The sequence below is a fragment of the Vespula pensylvanica genome, chromosome 8 (genome assembly GCF_014466175.1).
Source record: "Vespula pensylvanica isolate Volc-1 chromosome 8, ASM1446617v1, whole genome shotgun sequence".
Classification (NCBI taxonomy): domain Eukaryota; kingdom Metazoa; phylum Arthropoda; class Insecta; order Hymenoptera; family Vespidae; genus Vespula; species Vespula pensylvanica.
The window spans coordinates 4,549,094-4,565,191 of NC_057692.1; the positions used below are offsets into that span (position 1 = coordinate 4,549,094).

Genomic DNA, 16,098 nt, shown 5'->3' on the forward strand with positions numbered 1-16,098 from the left:
TTTGCTGTTATCATATAAAATTGATTTGCTCTTTATTTTAATCGTGATCAATTTATCTCAGAAGGATGAGAAACACATCTCTAATGAATCAAATAACATTATCTAAAATTTATCTAAAAGCAATCATCTTCGACCAATCATAACAGAAGTTTTCACTTAAAGTAAAGGTTAACTCTGGGCGATGTTCGGTCCTGTGATTGAGCATTGGGTTCAGGCTATGATATATACCGTGGTCGCAAGATGGCGTAATACGTACGACGCTGCTTTTGACGTTCGTGTATGAGTTTTTTTTTGGTTCCTTCTACGTTGAAAACGCGAAGAAGTAATTTTTCCATTAGTGCGTTGCTTGGTCCTCGCTCGTTTGACCGAGAATGCGGTGGAAAGAGTTAGCCGTGATACAAGACGCTCAACTAATCAGGATTTCGATTACAAGTACATAGTACGCGAGACACACGAGGTCCCGCGATTGGCCAGTTTATGAGACGACGATGGCTCCGTGAGGAGAGAGAACATGGCTGCGACGCAAGCCGAGAGCCAACAAAACGATGTGAAGCTGAACGAGTCCGTGAAATGCGCACAGAAACGTCCGCAAGTTGGTGGAAATAGTGCAAGTGGTAGTACAAAGCAGCAGCTGGATCCAGAGCCGGGTGATAAAGTGTCCCGGGGCGCGGCCCAGCTGCTTAAATATGTGAATCGCGGTGGGGACACGGCTTTCGAGATGAGTCAATACCGCGAGGACATTGGTGGACACACTGCCGGTGAAATAAAATCTCCACGAGAGGCCGGCCAAGCTCCCCAGGAGACTATCGGTAAACAGGAGGCCCTTGACGCATCTGGACACGCGGGTCATCCTGGACATCCGTTTGCGCCGAACGTTATACGTGACTACTCTGAAGAGTATACCAATAAATCTAATGAATTTTCCGCCAAACCATTGACCGATTATCAAGGCAAACAGATACCAGAATACGTGACGAAACATGGAGAATTTCCAGGAATTCATCGGCCGGACATGGAAGAACATTATGCTGCTTCTAAGGTCGAGTCAAGATTAGCGTATGTAGGAAGTACTCCTGCCAGCTTTCCTGGGCAACCAAGGTTTTTATCGGGTCAAAGTATATCACAAGCCACAGGTCCAACGCCTACTCTGAATCAGTTACTTCAGGCATCGACACCTGTGCATCGATTCCATGGGAACTATCCTGGGATGGGACCTGAATCTTATCAACAGCCGTGGCCTATGCAACGACCACCGGTTGTACCACCTGTATATCCTCAACCTAGCCAACGTCCTCCACAAACGGTAAATAATATAAACATAGTGTTAAAATACAGTGTCGTAGTATACAGTCTATTTATTTATATATAGTTGTAATATGATTAGTTTGGATATATGAATATAAAATATTATGTTGTTTGGATTTATTGAATAGTCATTGCTGATATAGATACGACAAACATGGGAACATAATAATAGAATCTTATAAAAGAATAAAGAAATGTAGTTGTCTTATAAATATATATATATATATATATATATATATATATATATATATGTATTATTCTTGCAATAGAATTAATATTAAAATTTCATTACATTTATAAAATGAAGTTAAATTATACACAAATATTCAAACATATATATTACTTGATTATATAATTGATTGATATTCTGTAAATGGTATCTTACATCAAATTCAACATTAATAAATAGGGTTCACCGAGACTACATGGAGGACCAGGAGGACCCAGTTCTCCAACTCCTATGCCATACCAACAATATGCCCAACGTTATTCCTCTCCTGCTAGACCCCATACACCTTACAGTCATCATCAGGTAATTAGCTTTAGAAGATACAAATATTAATGCAAAAATATAAAATTATTAACTAATAATATTCTTATACTTTTAGTTAAATTCATATACGACACAAACCAGCCATCCTTCCAGTCTATATACGGAACAAAGAGGATGGAATCAAGGTGGTCCTCCAAATCCTCCACCTCCACCTCCATCTAATCAAGTAAATCCTTCAAGTCAGTCACCTCAAAGAGCTCTCTCTCAGTCTCCAGCACCACCACCATCTGCTTCACCTCAACCTCAACCAACTCAATCTCAAGTGAGTATTAAATATATATATTATATTATGTTTGTTTTTTGTTTTTGACAACTTTAATAACTAGGTCATATATTATTGGGACCATATAAAATGATCTTTCTATTTTAGTTATTTATATACAAATTTAATTTGATTTTACTATTTCCCGAGTTATAAAATAAAAATTCATTATCATAACGAATATTTCTAAGTTACTATTGAAAATTTCATATGCATCAACTCATATTCAAGTTACATCTTTAGTGATGTAAATAATTTTTTTATTCCTTAAATTTTTACTTTTTATTAAAGATAATATAATAGTTTCTTGAAAAGAAATTTTTAACGTAAGGTAGATAGTTCTATCTGGTAAATATGTTATTAGTTTTTTTTTATTTTTGTTATTTAATTGAGTAATAAATATTATATAACGATATAAAATAAGAAAATCATGAAGGATAAAAATTAAAAGAAATATAAAATCAAAATATTTGCAATATTTGAATTAAAAAAATTTGTTTTCTCTTATTATATATTTACTTATAGTTTGCATTATTTTAATTAGCTAATACATCTTTCAGTTATATATTTGCTTTTTTAATTTTTATTGCAATTTTAGAATAAGATGTAAAAAAGAAATGTGTATTTTTATTAGTTATATAATAGTTTTTAGTTGTAGTATGTATAGTTTTAGAAGAAAGTATTTAAGAACATTTTTCAATGATAAAATATTATAAAGATTTTAAATAAATGATTAATGATAAAATTAATATTTGTCATTTTTGTTTTTAGAGTTTCCACAATCTACAACAACGATCAACAACACCGAATACTCAAGGAATAGATTCTGGGGTAAGTTTGTTTTCTACTTAATTATTCGTTAAATCACTTATTTTTATTATTATTATTGTTATTTTTGATTTGATTTTATTTTTTCTTCTTTTATAATATGATTTTGCATGTGAAATTACTGCGATTTTTGCCATTATGAAAATATTAACAATTAGTATTAATATTAAATTAAAAAAAAATTTTTTCTTATTATTTTACTATATTTTTTATTGTTATTTCATAAAATTTCTTTGAGTTCTATGCACATTCTAGGAAAAATAAACAATTCTTTGAGCATATCTTTACATTTTGATATGTATTAGATAAGAATGATATTTGATAAAGCTTAACAAACTAACTTATGTTAAACAAAAAATTAATAAGTCGAAGGATATAAAATTTATATTTTTCTATTATATATTTTAGTTTTTGTATTTACATTTAAAGTATAAATTTCGATGTTTAAACGATATCGATCGATCGATCGATCGATTTATCGATTATATATCGAATAATCTTCTAAAATACGTTCTGTTTCTTTGTTTCAAAACCGGGAAAACTACTATAAATCTCACGTACAATTTACAATCTAACTTATAAAATACGTTGCTCTATCGTTTAATTAGACTAAGCAATCAATTGAGATGTTTTGTTCAACATTGTTTGATAGTGCAGTGCATAGGAACGAAATTGTGTGGTATTAGTACAACTAACAAAAACAAATTATAATACAAGTGTAACTCTGAAAATTGGAAAGTAATTTTTTGTAACTTTATTCATAACGTTAAATATTAATGAAATTAACATAGTTCCAATTCGTGTTTGTGAGAATAGGAAATTAATTTGGTTTTTAACGTATCGCCCTTTATTATATCGTACGTTATAACGTACGGTGTAGGTGCTGTATACGTTAGAACGACACAGATCGTCCTAACGATCGATATGCTCGGTGACGAGGATTGCGAGTTAGGAATGATAGATAATACCAGTGTTCATGTGATTCAACGAAATATAAAATACGTGAAGATACGTGACTTGCTAAAATAACCAAAAATATAAAACAATGATATTCTTGTAAATTAATAGAAAGAGAACGTTTTTGATTGGAAAACGTAAAAAGTGAAAAAAGCATTTATTACAAACAGCAGTTTTTTCATTGGGTTCGTTAATGCGACAGAGAATGGGAGAAACAGCACGGATATAGTAGCCAAGAGTCCCTCGCACAGCGTTTTTAGAGAGCGACAGCGGCAAGCGGGAAACAGTAAGCGGCAGTGAGTTCGAGTTGGAGAGTAGCCGAACGGCGACGGAAACAACCGAGTGCGAGCGAACGCTTGCCGCGCCACGAAAGAACGCCCTCCAACGAGCTGTTAGACGCGAAATCTGTAAACCGAAGTTACGGAACACTCGATAAAAGAATCACGTTTTCCTTTACGGCCGGCCACATACGCGTGTACGTATCGTACGTATTTAGCCGTTACGGCACAGTTCATCGTATGTAGAAACTCTGTCGATTGCTTACGAGAAACGGACCGTCCATTATAGTTTTTCTTGTCCCGTGATAGACGAACTTCGGGGGGAATTTATTGACACAACATGCGTTTCTCAAGCGATGCAGCACACGGTGCATCCGCAGCAAGAGAGAAAGAGTGACAAGAGCATGCTTCGTTTTACGAACATTATTTTTACGGTGGTGCGAGCTTTAACCTCGTGACTCTTCGTTCGAAAAAAAAAAAGAAAAAAAGAGAGAACTTTTTCCAACAACGAATTAATATACATCGTTTCATAGAGCATGTGAAAAAGCCAAGGGCACGGCATCTTTTCTGTACATCGAACATCATCCTTGAATATTACAGGGTAACGCCTCTGTTTCGATCTCGCGTCATGCCGAGAGACAACCACATTACGTTCGTTTGTCTTCTCGGCTTCTCGTCCCAATGTTTCTTAATACGTATACTCAAGTATTTCGTCGGTATTCTTCGGGAGCAACAACTATTCGCGACCTGGTAGGTGCGATGATGTGACTTTTCTCTCTTTCTCTTTACTCGTCTTTCTTCCTTCGTGCCTCTCCGTTTTCCCTGCTCACCCGCCACTCCTGCCCCCACTTTCTCTACTAGTACCACCGCCCCTCTCTCCCGCCCTCGCCTACTCGTCATGCGTGTCGTGCGCGTTCGCTCGCTCACTCGCTCGTGTTCGCTCGTATTCACTCGCTTGCTCGCTCCTTCGTCGTTGTTCGTCGTTTGTATAGTCACTCTCTCACCCGGTTGCAATGTATCGTCGCGACGATTCGTGCAAAGTATATTACAGAAAGTACACGTACAGGCAAGAGCAGCAGAAACGTGGAGTCATACGGACAACATTACTACCGATCATGTGCTGTCGACGGTATCGTTGTTGTGCCTTGATACGAGCGAACGTTACAATGTATTGTGTTAACCGAGTGTCTGGACATTTTTCGTGGTCAGGATGTGACATACGGATCAAGACGAGAATCACGGGATTACAGGGACGTCTTGCATAAAGGCCCGTGGATTATATTCGTCTATCGATATCTTCGCGGGCACGTTTATTGTTTTTCCTCGATTGATTTCTAATGGGATTGTTTTCTCCTTCCGCCAACAGGAGTTTTTTTTATATTAATCGCGTGAGAAGCAACGCTCACCGTTGCCAGCCACAAGAAAAGAGCTACCGTGTAATTGATCGCTCGAAAGCCGATCGAACGGTGTCACGTCGAACGGTTATTGGACGGTGGCTCCTGGTACGTAACGTTTCTACTGCATCTCCAGAAGATATTTATCGCGTTATTGTGTGAATCTTCTTGGTAGGAGAGAACGCGTAGATTGTTACGAAAAGTGTGATCGTGCAATAAAAACTGAAAAACGCATGAGATACGCTCATGCCGAGAATAAAGTACGTCGTTGCCATGAAAAAAAACTGAGGGACACTGATGGTGATTGCGTGTTGTATACACGTAACCGAAGTTCACGTACGAATATGTTTCAAAACATTAGTTATCTCGACTGTTTGGTCGTATTACGAAAATGCAGGGAAACTCTTCTTATTTATATTTAAATTATGTGTTAGTTATAATAATCGAATTTCATATTTCACTTGCAGGAATTGTCAGGACAAAATAGTAACGACAGTTCGAATGGACCTGCCTGTCCTGGAACACCAAATTCTCAGGGGATGAGGCCTACCCCTTCGCCTACAGGATCCACAGGTTCACGCTCGATGTCCCCTGCTGTTGGTCCGTTAATTTTCTGTTTTTATCTTCATATATATGAAAGTCTTATATTTTCTTTTTTTTTTTTTTCTTTTTTTTTCTTCTTTTTTTTTTCAATTAAAGAAGCTAAATTCTATGTATTTTGCATGAAATTTCGTGTGCATGTTTTCTGTGACTTTGTGCATGAAATATGTATAAATATTTACTTGTTCTTCACAGGTCAACAAAACGTTCAGATGCCTCCACGTCCGTCGAGCAGCCAATCAGACGGTAATGGACCAGCGCGTATGAGTCATTCTCCAATGACGACTCAAGGTATAATATTTAACTTGTCATATTCAAGTATTATTGACTTCTTAATTATTTTATCAAAATGTTTATATCGCTTATAAAGATCTTATAAGATCATAATATTTTAATCTATAATCTACAATAACACAATGATCTATAATCTATAATTAATCTATATCAAACATTCTTAGGAGCGTATCAACAACCGTTGGGTCCTTCTACGCACATGCATAGTTATAAAATGAATAGTACTGGTCCTGGTGTAGTACAACCAGGACCAGGTTCTGCAAGTCTTGGTGGAATTAATCCAATGGGTGGTGGAATGGGATATTCAGCTGGTGGAACGGCTGCAGGTCAGCCTGGAGGTTATCATGCTCAGAGTACCTATCCACCTCCTCGTCCACATATGCAGTTTCCACAGGGTTATCCTTCTCCAGCAAATTCACAACCACCACCAAATAACCAATATCAACCTCCTAATAGACCAAACAATTTGGTGCAATATCCTCCTTATGCGGTAAGTATAATAATATTCTCATAAATAGTTCATATAATATATTTAACATATAAATTATTTTGCAGCATAAAATGGGATTTAATAATGTGCCACCTGGAATGCCTCCTAGTCCAGGACCTCCTCAAGTTTATGCAGTTAGCGGAGCAACTGGTGGCATGGTACCTCCTGGTACCCCAAGTGTAGCTGTAATAGGTAATATGGGACCTCCAGCAAGTTCTATGGGTCCTCCACCACCTTCACCCAATCATGTGAGCAATCAGCCACCACCTCCAAGCTCAGCAGTACCACATATTCATACCCCTGCTGCAACACCACCACTTAATCATGAAGGAAGCCCAATGCCACCGCCAAGCACTACTCCTAATTCACATCCTACATCAACGCCTACTCCGACGAGTCACAATTCTACTGATCTTACACCGGAGACTTCCAATGATAGTGGAATAACCACTACTGCTTCTGGTATATTATTTTTCTATTAAAGTTTTTAAGTAAAGTTTTTTCAGTGGAAAGTGTTCCATATGTGCGTGATTCATTAAAATAGTAATCAAAAAAAATCGTTTTAACTATAAGAATTAGAAAAGTTGCTGAAATATATTTTACATGATCTAGGTACATCGTCTATTAACGTTACTTCAACTTCAAGTGGTACTGTTACATCAGTTATAACAACAGGTCCAGATGGTACATCCTTAGATGAGGGTTCACAGCAATCAACACTGTCAAATGCATCAGCTGGTTAGTTTCTCTTGTATAATAAAAGTTATAAATATGTCGATTCATGTGATATAAGCATATATAATTTGCACTATTTATTATTAATTGTTTGTTTAATTTTTATATTTAAAAATTATATTTCATTTTACTGTGTAGCCTCAGGAGAAGATGCAGCTTTCACACCAAAGGTCCGTAAAGAAATGTTAGGTGGATATCACAGTCATCCTGCAACACCACAAAGTACAGTCCCATCTCCTGGTGCTGCTAGCATTAATTCGATTCATGAGGAATATCCTGATATGAACAGTCCAGGCTGGCCACGTACACCTGCTAGTCCTGTATGTATTGTATTTTTTAATATGTATTATTTGATATTAAATAGTTCTGCATTTAAAATAGATATTTAAATTTGCATGATGAGTGTTTCAAAAAAGTTATTTTATATATTATGAGGGCCTATAATTTAATATTAGATTCTTGAAACTTTCAATATTTTGATATTTTACAGGTGTTTAACAGTCATGTGCCTCAAGACCCATACAGATCTAAGGTTATTATTTTTTCAATCTAAGTATTTGTTACATATTTTTAGTTTATATTACATCCAGTTTATGCTGAAAGCTTTATTTTTTTATGATTTGCTTCACTTTTGCTTTATATGTAATTTTATCTTTTTCTGTTGCATAGTAGGGAGGCATACAAAATTACTTCCTTAAATTAATGATTTAGAAAATGAAAAATCATTAATTTTATAGTTACAAATATTGGTTATTACTAATGCAAAGAAATACATTATATCTTCAATATTATTATAATCATTTTTCAATTTAAAACTATTTCATATAGGTTAGATAAATAGTAATTCTTAGATCGCATTGCAAGAAGATATTTAGGTGATCATAATATATTCTGTATCATAATATACCCTGTGTTATAATATAATATATATCCGGCATTATTTAGTAAATATTCAATTTTTACAAAAGCAATAATTTTGAGTTCCAAAGAAAGATTAGGAGATGAACTATTTATTGCATATATTATTATTTCATGATTACATTACTTTTTTCTTTTTTTACATTTTATTTTATTAAATTGCACGAAGTATAAAACATAATCTTAATGAATATTTGTATTTCTGCTATCTAGATATTATCACCAGTACTATATAATTAAGAAAATCTAATATAATTTAGTAGTAAGGCTTCATATAGTTGCCATAAAATAATATCTACTGAATAAACCAACAAATTTCTATTTCTCGTACATTAACATTAATCAAATGGACGTGTGTATATATTTACATCATCATTGACAAATATTATAGTAGAATGATAATTAGTATAACTTAGGAAATTATATGATATTCATTAGAATATAAAACTTTTCAGAAACCAGACAGCTTAGCAAAGCTTTATGAGATGGACGATTCAATGGAACGAAGAACATGGTTAGACAAATTAGTTTCTTTCATGGAAGAACGAAGAACTCCAATCACTAGCTGTCCAACAATCTCCAAGAACCCCCTCGACCTATTCCGGCTATACCTCTATGTGAAGGATAGGGGGGGCTTCATGGAGGTATGCAAGGTGCAGTGTAGTTCCATCTAGCCCTTGGTGTCTTATGTAGTTTTATTGTCTTATTGTGTTTCATTTTCCTTTTATGCTCTAAGTATATTTGAAGTGCCTTGTGAACGTTTCATTAGTTTTATATATATATATGTATGTATGTATATATACATATGTATATATATATATGTATATATGTATATGTATATGCATATGTATATGTAATTTATTCGACTATATTCCGTCGATGATTATTTATATTACATCGGCGATAATTTTGATAGTTCGGTATATTATAATAGATAAAGTGCTTCATTTATATATCTGTGCTGCATCATGCATGAAGTTACACTTTTTTGCTATTAGTGTCTTTCTTCTTGTATTCTAAATATTAACGTAATAAGAAGGAACAAAAAGTAGGAGATAAAAAAAATATTTAACACATATATTCTAGAAGTCATACTATATGGGAACAGCCTGATCTACGAACCTTGGTGCTATATGGAATTATTCTAATAGTCAGTGAAGATAAATTTTTAATCTGAATATAAAATGATGGTAATTCGATAGAGTGAAATTTTATGTATATTCATGATTTTTTCATAGGTGCATGTTAAACCGTGCACACGGATGCGTATGTAAAATTACATACTCACTAGATATTCAATTTGTCGAAATCCAGAAAGTAATTTTGAAATGATATTTTAATTGGTTGCTGCATTGTATATTCTAAGTGTTTTTTTCTCAATATTGATTTGTTGTAATGTCAACTTTTCGCAATAATTGTAAAGGCAAAATGAAAAATGAAAGTAATCTACTTTAGGTAACGAAGAATAAAACATGGAAAGATATCGCTGGATCATTGGGCATTGGCGCAAGTAGTAGCGCAGCATATACATTACGAAAACATTATACAAAACACTTATTGGCATTCGAATGTCATTTCGATCGTGGTGGTGTAGACCCACAACCTATCATAAATCAAGTCGAAGCTGGTTCTAAGAAAAAAGCGAATAAAGGAACAGCTTCTGTACCATCACCTGGTAAATAATAACACTTATATAGAGTATAATCTTATAATATATAAAACAATTCGTAATAATGATATAAAATTATAGGGTCTTCCAATTCACAAGATTCCTTCCCTGCTGCTGGCTCTAGTAATGCTTCAATGGATGGTTATGGTAGCTATCAAAGTAGTTATGCTGGTGGTACACCAGGAGGACCAACATCAGAATATACACCTCCTCCGCCAAGACCACCTAGCCAAAGTAGCGCTCCTTCTCCACATCAAGGTATGTAAAAATTATATAATAATCTGTATAATCCTTGTAAATATATCCCATAACTCAATGTTGACTCTTATCCTAATCTAACAAATTTAAGGAATACAACAAAGCAGTTACCAGACAACAGGTTCCTATCAAAATTATCCTCAGGATCAATATATACGACCGCAAGGAAATGCATTATCTCAGCAAGCAGAATTCAGTCAACCTTATTCACCTCGTTCACATTATCCTCCCTATGTACCAGATGTTGACAGGTAAGATTACATATTATTTTCCTATTATCTTACAATCTATTCTTAGAGATATATAAGTCGATATAAAGTTCTTTGTCGAACAGAGGCTATCCTAGTGGAAATATGCCACCAAATACGGCCAGTGGACAAGATATGTATAATAGATATAGCAGTAGTCAGCAACCAGGAAATTATCCAACGGGAACGCCACCTAATGCTCGGAGCAATAGCTATCCTTCCGCGCCACAAGCTCATCCAGCTAGTGTATCTCAACAAACGGCTACGAGTCAACCTTCTTCACCTTCGCAGCCTCCATCTGCCTCATCGTATTCTTGTCCTCAAGATTATTATCGACAAGAACAGGTAACGACATTTGATAACAACTTATTAATTGTATGATAATTAATGAAATTCACGAGACATAAATACGTTGAAAATTTAAGGGTGGTTATGGAGGTCCCGGAGGAAGTCAGATTTATACTCCTGGTGCATCTTCAAACAAAAACATGCCACCACCACCTCCAGGTCCTAGCCAACCTAGGCGTCATCCTGATTTTGCCAAAGACCAACAATATCCTCAATATAATCAACAGCGACCAGCATATCCAGGTGAATTGAGTTCGCTTAAAAACGTTTTCTTTCGAGAATCGTTAATGTGTAACGCGCCTATAGTTGCAGGATGGCCAAGTACAACCAGTCAGTATAATAGCAGTAGTGGAAATAATAGAGTTCAGTATCCAAATCAACAAAATCAGCCTCAAGCTCCACAACAACAACAACCACAGCAACAACCACAACAACCACCACCTCCTGTTGCTTCTGCGTCTTCAGCTGCTTCCGCCGTGGGAGCTATAGCTTCTGGTCAGCAGTGGGGCAGTCAACAACCAAACAGGACTTCTTCTCAACCAAGTTTGAATACTATAGGTCATACACCTCCACCGTGGGATCATCGTTACTCTAATCAACCATCACCTTTATACCCACCACCAGGAACACACCAGGTATGTTTGTTATTTTTTATATTTCTTATTCAAATTTCTTATTCAATCATATTCGTTATTTGAGACCTATATTACAATTACGAATGATTGTGTTTACTATAGAACCAATTAGGAATGAGTCCTATAATGAGCCAACAGCCTACTTCAAAGAGAGAAATGACGTTTCCTCCTGATAGCGTAGAAGCTGTTACGCCATTGTTATATAAACGACGAAAATTAACTCGTGCTGACGTTGCTCCTGTGGAAGCTTGGCGCATAATGATGGCCTTGCGTTCAGGACTACTTGCTGAAAGTTGTTGGGCTCTTGACGTATTGAACATTTTATTATTTGATGATTCTTGTGTAAGTAGATTGATCTATATATATATATTCGATTAAAGAATATGAATCAAGTTAGAATGTAAGACTGAATGGATTTTATCGCCATTTTCCAGGTAAGTTATTTTGGATTGACGCATTTACCCGGATTACTGGACGTCTTATTGGAGCATTTTTCACGGTCTTTGTCGGATATGTTCGAATCTTCTGCCAACGACGATGATCATTACTGGAGTCAACCAGCTAATGGACCTGAGGTTGATTTGGGAGCTGTAACACGTCCCATAGATCCAGAAGATCGGACTAAGTTGCTCTCTTCATCGAATTACACGTTTTTGTCAAGGCGTGGACGCCCTGTGAAGATCGTGCCTAGAGATGACGACATATTTGTCTTAGACTCTCGGAGGAGTTGGGATCATCAGGAGTGCGAAGCAGATACGGAGCCGTGGCAGGTCGACACGAGCGCCACAAAATATATAGTGACGTGTTTTCAATCAGAGATATGTTCGGTACCGTTCGCGCGTCTCCTCAGGGACGAGAAGCCACCGCTCTTGCAGAAGGAGGTTGAACACAATATCGACTCGAAGGACGAGTTTAAAATGGAAGCGGGCTCAGCGGATATCGCTGAGTACTCTCACAAGTTCACAGAATCCGGCGGTGAATCGAGTGAAAAACCGAAGGATAATAATGGTGAACGTAAACAATTAGACAAGAAGAAAAAAACGAAAACATTGAGCGACGTTTTGTCTAGGATTAAGAGAGAGCCGGTCGAAATGAACGATCTTACACGAGAATTGTTTGAGAAAAAACATGACGGTTATAAGAAGGATACTGACGGTGAGACAAAGGCGAATAACAACATGGGAGAACACTTTGTAGATATACCGTCACAAAAAAGCGACGAAGAAGGACAACAATCGATACCTACACAGAATGGATTAAACGATTCCGCGACAGTTATCAGTAACGTCGATTTGGAGAAGGTCGATGTTAAGTCCGAGAGCGAAGAGCAAGAATCGCCGAGAGACGAGAACGAGGGACCAAGATTACAGATAAGAGATCCTGCCGGTACCTTGAAGAGGAGACGAATAAGCGACTACGAGGATGAAAGTTATTCGCGCGACGAAGCGAGTCTCTACCTCGTGACGGAGACGCAGGACAATTTGGCGCGTCGTTGCGTCTGTCTCTCCACTATCCTGAGGAACCTCACGTTTATACCAGGAAACGAGGCTGAATTTGCAAAGAACGTCACATTTCTCAGCCTACTTGGTAAGCTCTTGTTGCTTTATCACGAGCACCCAGCAAGGGCCCAAAAGACACGAAATTACGACAGAGAGGAAGATGCGGATTTTGCGGATTCCTGTAGCAGTTTGCAAGGTGAAAGCGAATGGTGGTGGGACTTTTTGCATCATATAAGAGAAAACATACTAGTGATGGCGGCGAACATAGCTGGGCATATGGATCTGAGCCAACATCCTGAGGAGATATCTCGTCCAGTTCTCGATGGTCTTTTACACTGGGCCGTATGTCCTGCAGCCCATGGCCAGGATCCCTTCCCAACGGTTGGTCCAAATTCGGCTCTCTCGCCACAGAGACTCGCTCTAGAGGCACTTTGCAAGCTTTGCGTAACCGAATGCAACGTCGACCTGGTTGTTGCGACGCCGCCTTATTCGAGACTTCAGAGGCTCTGCTCTGTGCTGACCAGGCTCCTTTGTCGAAGCGAGGAACAGGTTCTCCGCGAATTCGGTGTAAATCTCTTACACTTCTTATCGGCTGCCGACAGTGGAGTGGCACGTACTATTGCCCTACAAACACCCTGCATCACGCTCCTGGTTTCTTTCATTGAGTACGCCGAAACGAGCGCTATAGGTGTCGCGAATCAGCATGGTCTTGCGGCTCTACGCGATAACCCCGAGTCCATGGGCACCAGCTTAGATATGTTACGACGCGCCGCCGGTACGCTACTCAATCTCGCCAGGCATCCAGACAACAGAACTCTTCTCCTACAACACGAATCACGTTTGCTCGCACTCGTTATGAGTCAGATTCTGGATCAACAAGTTGCCGCGATCGTTGCGCGTGTGCTATTCCAGTGTTCCAGGGGTACGTAACTCTGATGACGATCATCAGCCGACGACTACGTTCTTCTTCGTCCGTCTTTATCATCTCCGTCTCTGTGCCCGTACGTATTATCTAGATTGTGAAAGGAGAAAAGAAAAAGGGAGTGTTTTGACCGAGTGACGATGATAATGATAATGAATGATAATGGTGATAAAATGGTGGTATTGGTGGTGATAGTGCTCGGTGGTGATGGCACCAGGCTGAACGGGTAAGTCGATTGAACAATAACCGAACAGAGATTTGTATCGGCCATCCGTCGTGTCGTGGTGCGCGAGTCCTAGTGATATGTGGAGACTTTCTCGTGGGCGCAGAGAGCGGTTGGAAGATGGCCAAGAGGTCAAAAGAAGGTGTGCGAATGTACAAGCGCATAAGAGAGAACGAAAAACGCGCGAATGAAAGATAGAGAGAGAAAGAGGGCGAAAGAGTAAGTACGTGTGCGTGTGTGTGAGAGAGAAAGAGAGAGAGAGAGAGAGAGAGAGAGAGAGAGGCGAGGGAGAGGGAGAGAACAAAATGAGAATAATAAAGAAAAAAAAGGATAGAGCTAGTGCGAACACGAGAGTAGACGAGGGAAAAACGAAACGTTGGAGAATGCCATGGCAGCGCAATTGTAGTTTTATATTTGAGGTATAAACAAAAAGTAAGAATGTTAATTATCGGTGTTAGCGCGTAGGGTATACTCGACGTCGTGCTCGCAGCCATCGGCGTATACCTTCCCCTTCGTGAATTGGATAATTAATATCGAATAGTGTAAGATATTTCATAGTAAAATGAGAGGAACAAAAAGGAGGAAAGAAAGGAAGAAAAACTCAAAGAAGAGGCAACGGTCAGCTGCATAATAATATATTATTAAAATCCAACAGAAAGAAAAAAAGAAGCGTATGTCGACGATGAACCTACAATGGTGCGATGTGGAAAATCGATAATATATCGGGTGACGATTATTATATATATAAATATTAACGATAGTATAATGCAAATTTTTATATTTGCATGTTTTGTGCTGTAATTAGCGAGTAATTAAGATATTTTGTAGATAACACACAAACACACACACACTTCCATTGAATCTTTAATTCAATTTTTCGTGCCGCGTCGCGTCAGCGCGAAAGGAGAATGCGCGCGTAGCTTAAAAACACGGCGCTGCAAGAGTCTCGACTTTAGAAGCACAGGCAAACAAAGCTAGAACTGAAGAAAGACATTGCTAATGATGAGAGAATGAGAGAGAGAAAGAAAGAGAGAGTGAGTGAGTGAGTGAGTGAGTGAGTGAGTGAGAGAGAGAGAGAGAGGGAGAGAGAGAGAGAGAGATATGTTGCGTGATATGTTATGTTGTTGTTGTTGAATGAAAATATTAAGAGAATAAAAGAGAGAGAGAGAGAGAGAACGAACGATAAAGATGGAATGAAGATAGAGCAGGGGATTATAGAATGAGGAGGTAAAGAGAGAGAATGAAATTAGAAATTTAGAGCGGTGCGGGAAAAAGGACTGAGAGATAAAGAGAAAGAGAGAAAGAGAGAGCGCGAAAGAGTTATATGCCGAATGAGCGCGCGCGTTGTGTAATGTGTGTGAGTGTAGTGTATGTAAAGAGAGAGAGAGGGCGTGAAAAGAATGATGATATACGAGAAAAACATGAATGCATGTGAGAGTGGGGTGAGCGCGATTGATGGTCACGATAGAGCGCATATATATTATTGAAGGACGAGGAAGAAGTATGAGGATGCGCATGCGCGTTACACGCGTTCATCTGAACATATATGATGCGTAGACAGTATATAATTCTGTATCTAAAGCAGAGTCGTTGGGTGTGGGGAAAGGGAAGGGGAGGGTGTGTTTGTGGAATGAGAGAGAAAGAAAGTGAGAACGTGAGAGAGAGAGAGAGAGAGAGAGAGA

At 37.8% G+C, this 16,098-nt stretch overlaps 1 protein-coding gene across 7 annotated transcripts; it reads left to right on the forward strand.

Annotated features, from left to right (window-relative positions):
* Window positions 1–118: 118 nt before the first annotated feature.
* On the forward strand, window positions 119–15,439 carry LOC122631186 (trithorax group protein osa). Of its 7 annotated transcripts, none has more exons than XM_043816551.1 (20): window positions 119–1,303; window positions 1,715–1,837; window positions 1,914–2,120; window positions 2,892–2,951; window positions 6,045–6,177; window positions 6,373–6,468; window positions 6,636–6,961; window positions 7,027–7,423; window positions 7,574–7,699; window positions 7,835–8,016; window positions 8,187–8,228; window positions 9,070–9,258; window positions 10,070–10,289; window positions 10,365–10,541; window positions 10,633–10,792; window positions 10,861–11,134; window positions 11,215–11,380; window positions 11,444–11,772; window positions 11,875–12,114; window positions 12,207–15,439. In XM_043816551.1, exons 1-20 carry the CDS (start codon window positions 512–514, stop codon window positions 14,199–14,201), a joined length of 6,234 nt encoding a protein of 2,077 aa, XP_043672486.1. In that variant the 5' UTR covers window positions 119–511; the 3' UTR covers window positions 14,202–15,439. The 7 variants fall into 7 exon arrangements, with proteins under 7 accessions (XP_043672486.1, XP_043672485.1, XP_043672487.1 ...); XM_043816550.1 differs by having other exon boundaries at window positions 120–1,303; window positions 9,070–9,267; XM_043816552.1 differs by having other exon boundaries at window positions 123–1,303; window positions 9,070–9,267; window positions 10,876–11,134.
* The last annotated feature ends 659 nt before the right edge of the window (window positions 15,440–16,098 follow it).

What these genes read in the sequence shown, in the direction of transcription:
- LOC122631186 (XM_043816550.1), top strand. Translation starts at nt 512, where the DNA reads ATGGCTGCGACGCAAGCCGAGAGCCAACAAAACGATGTGAAGCTGAAC. An exon ending in TTCTCCAATGACGACTCAAG is followed by an intron (nt 6,469 to 6,635) that starts GTATAATATTTA and finishes AAACATTCTTAG; the next exon opens with GAGCGTATCAACAACCGTTG. An exon ending in AGCTTCTGTACCATCACCTG is followed by an intron (nt 10,290 to 10,364) that starts GTAAATAATAAC and finishes ATAAAATTATAG; the next exon opens with GGTCTTCCAATTCACAAGAT.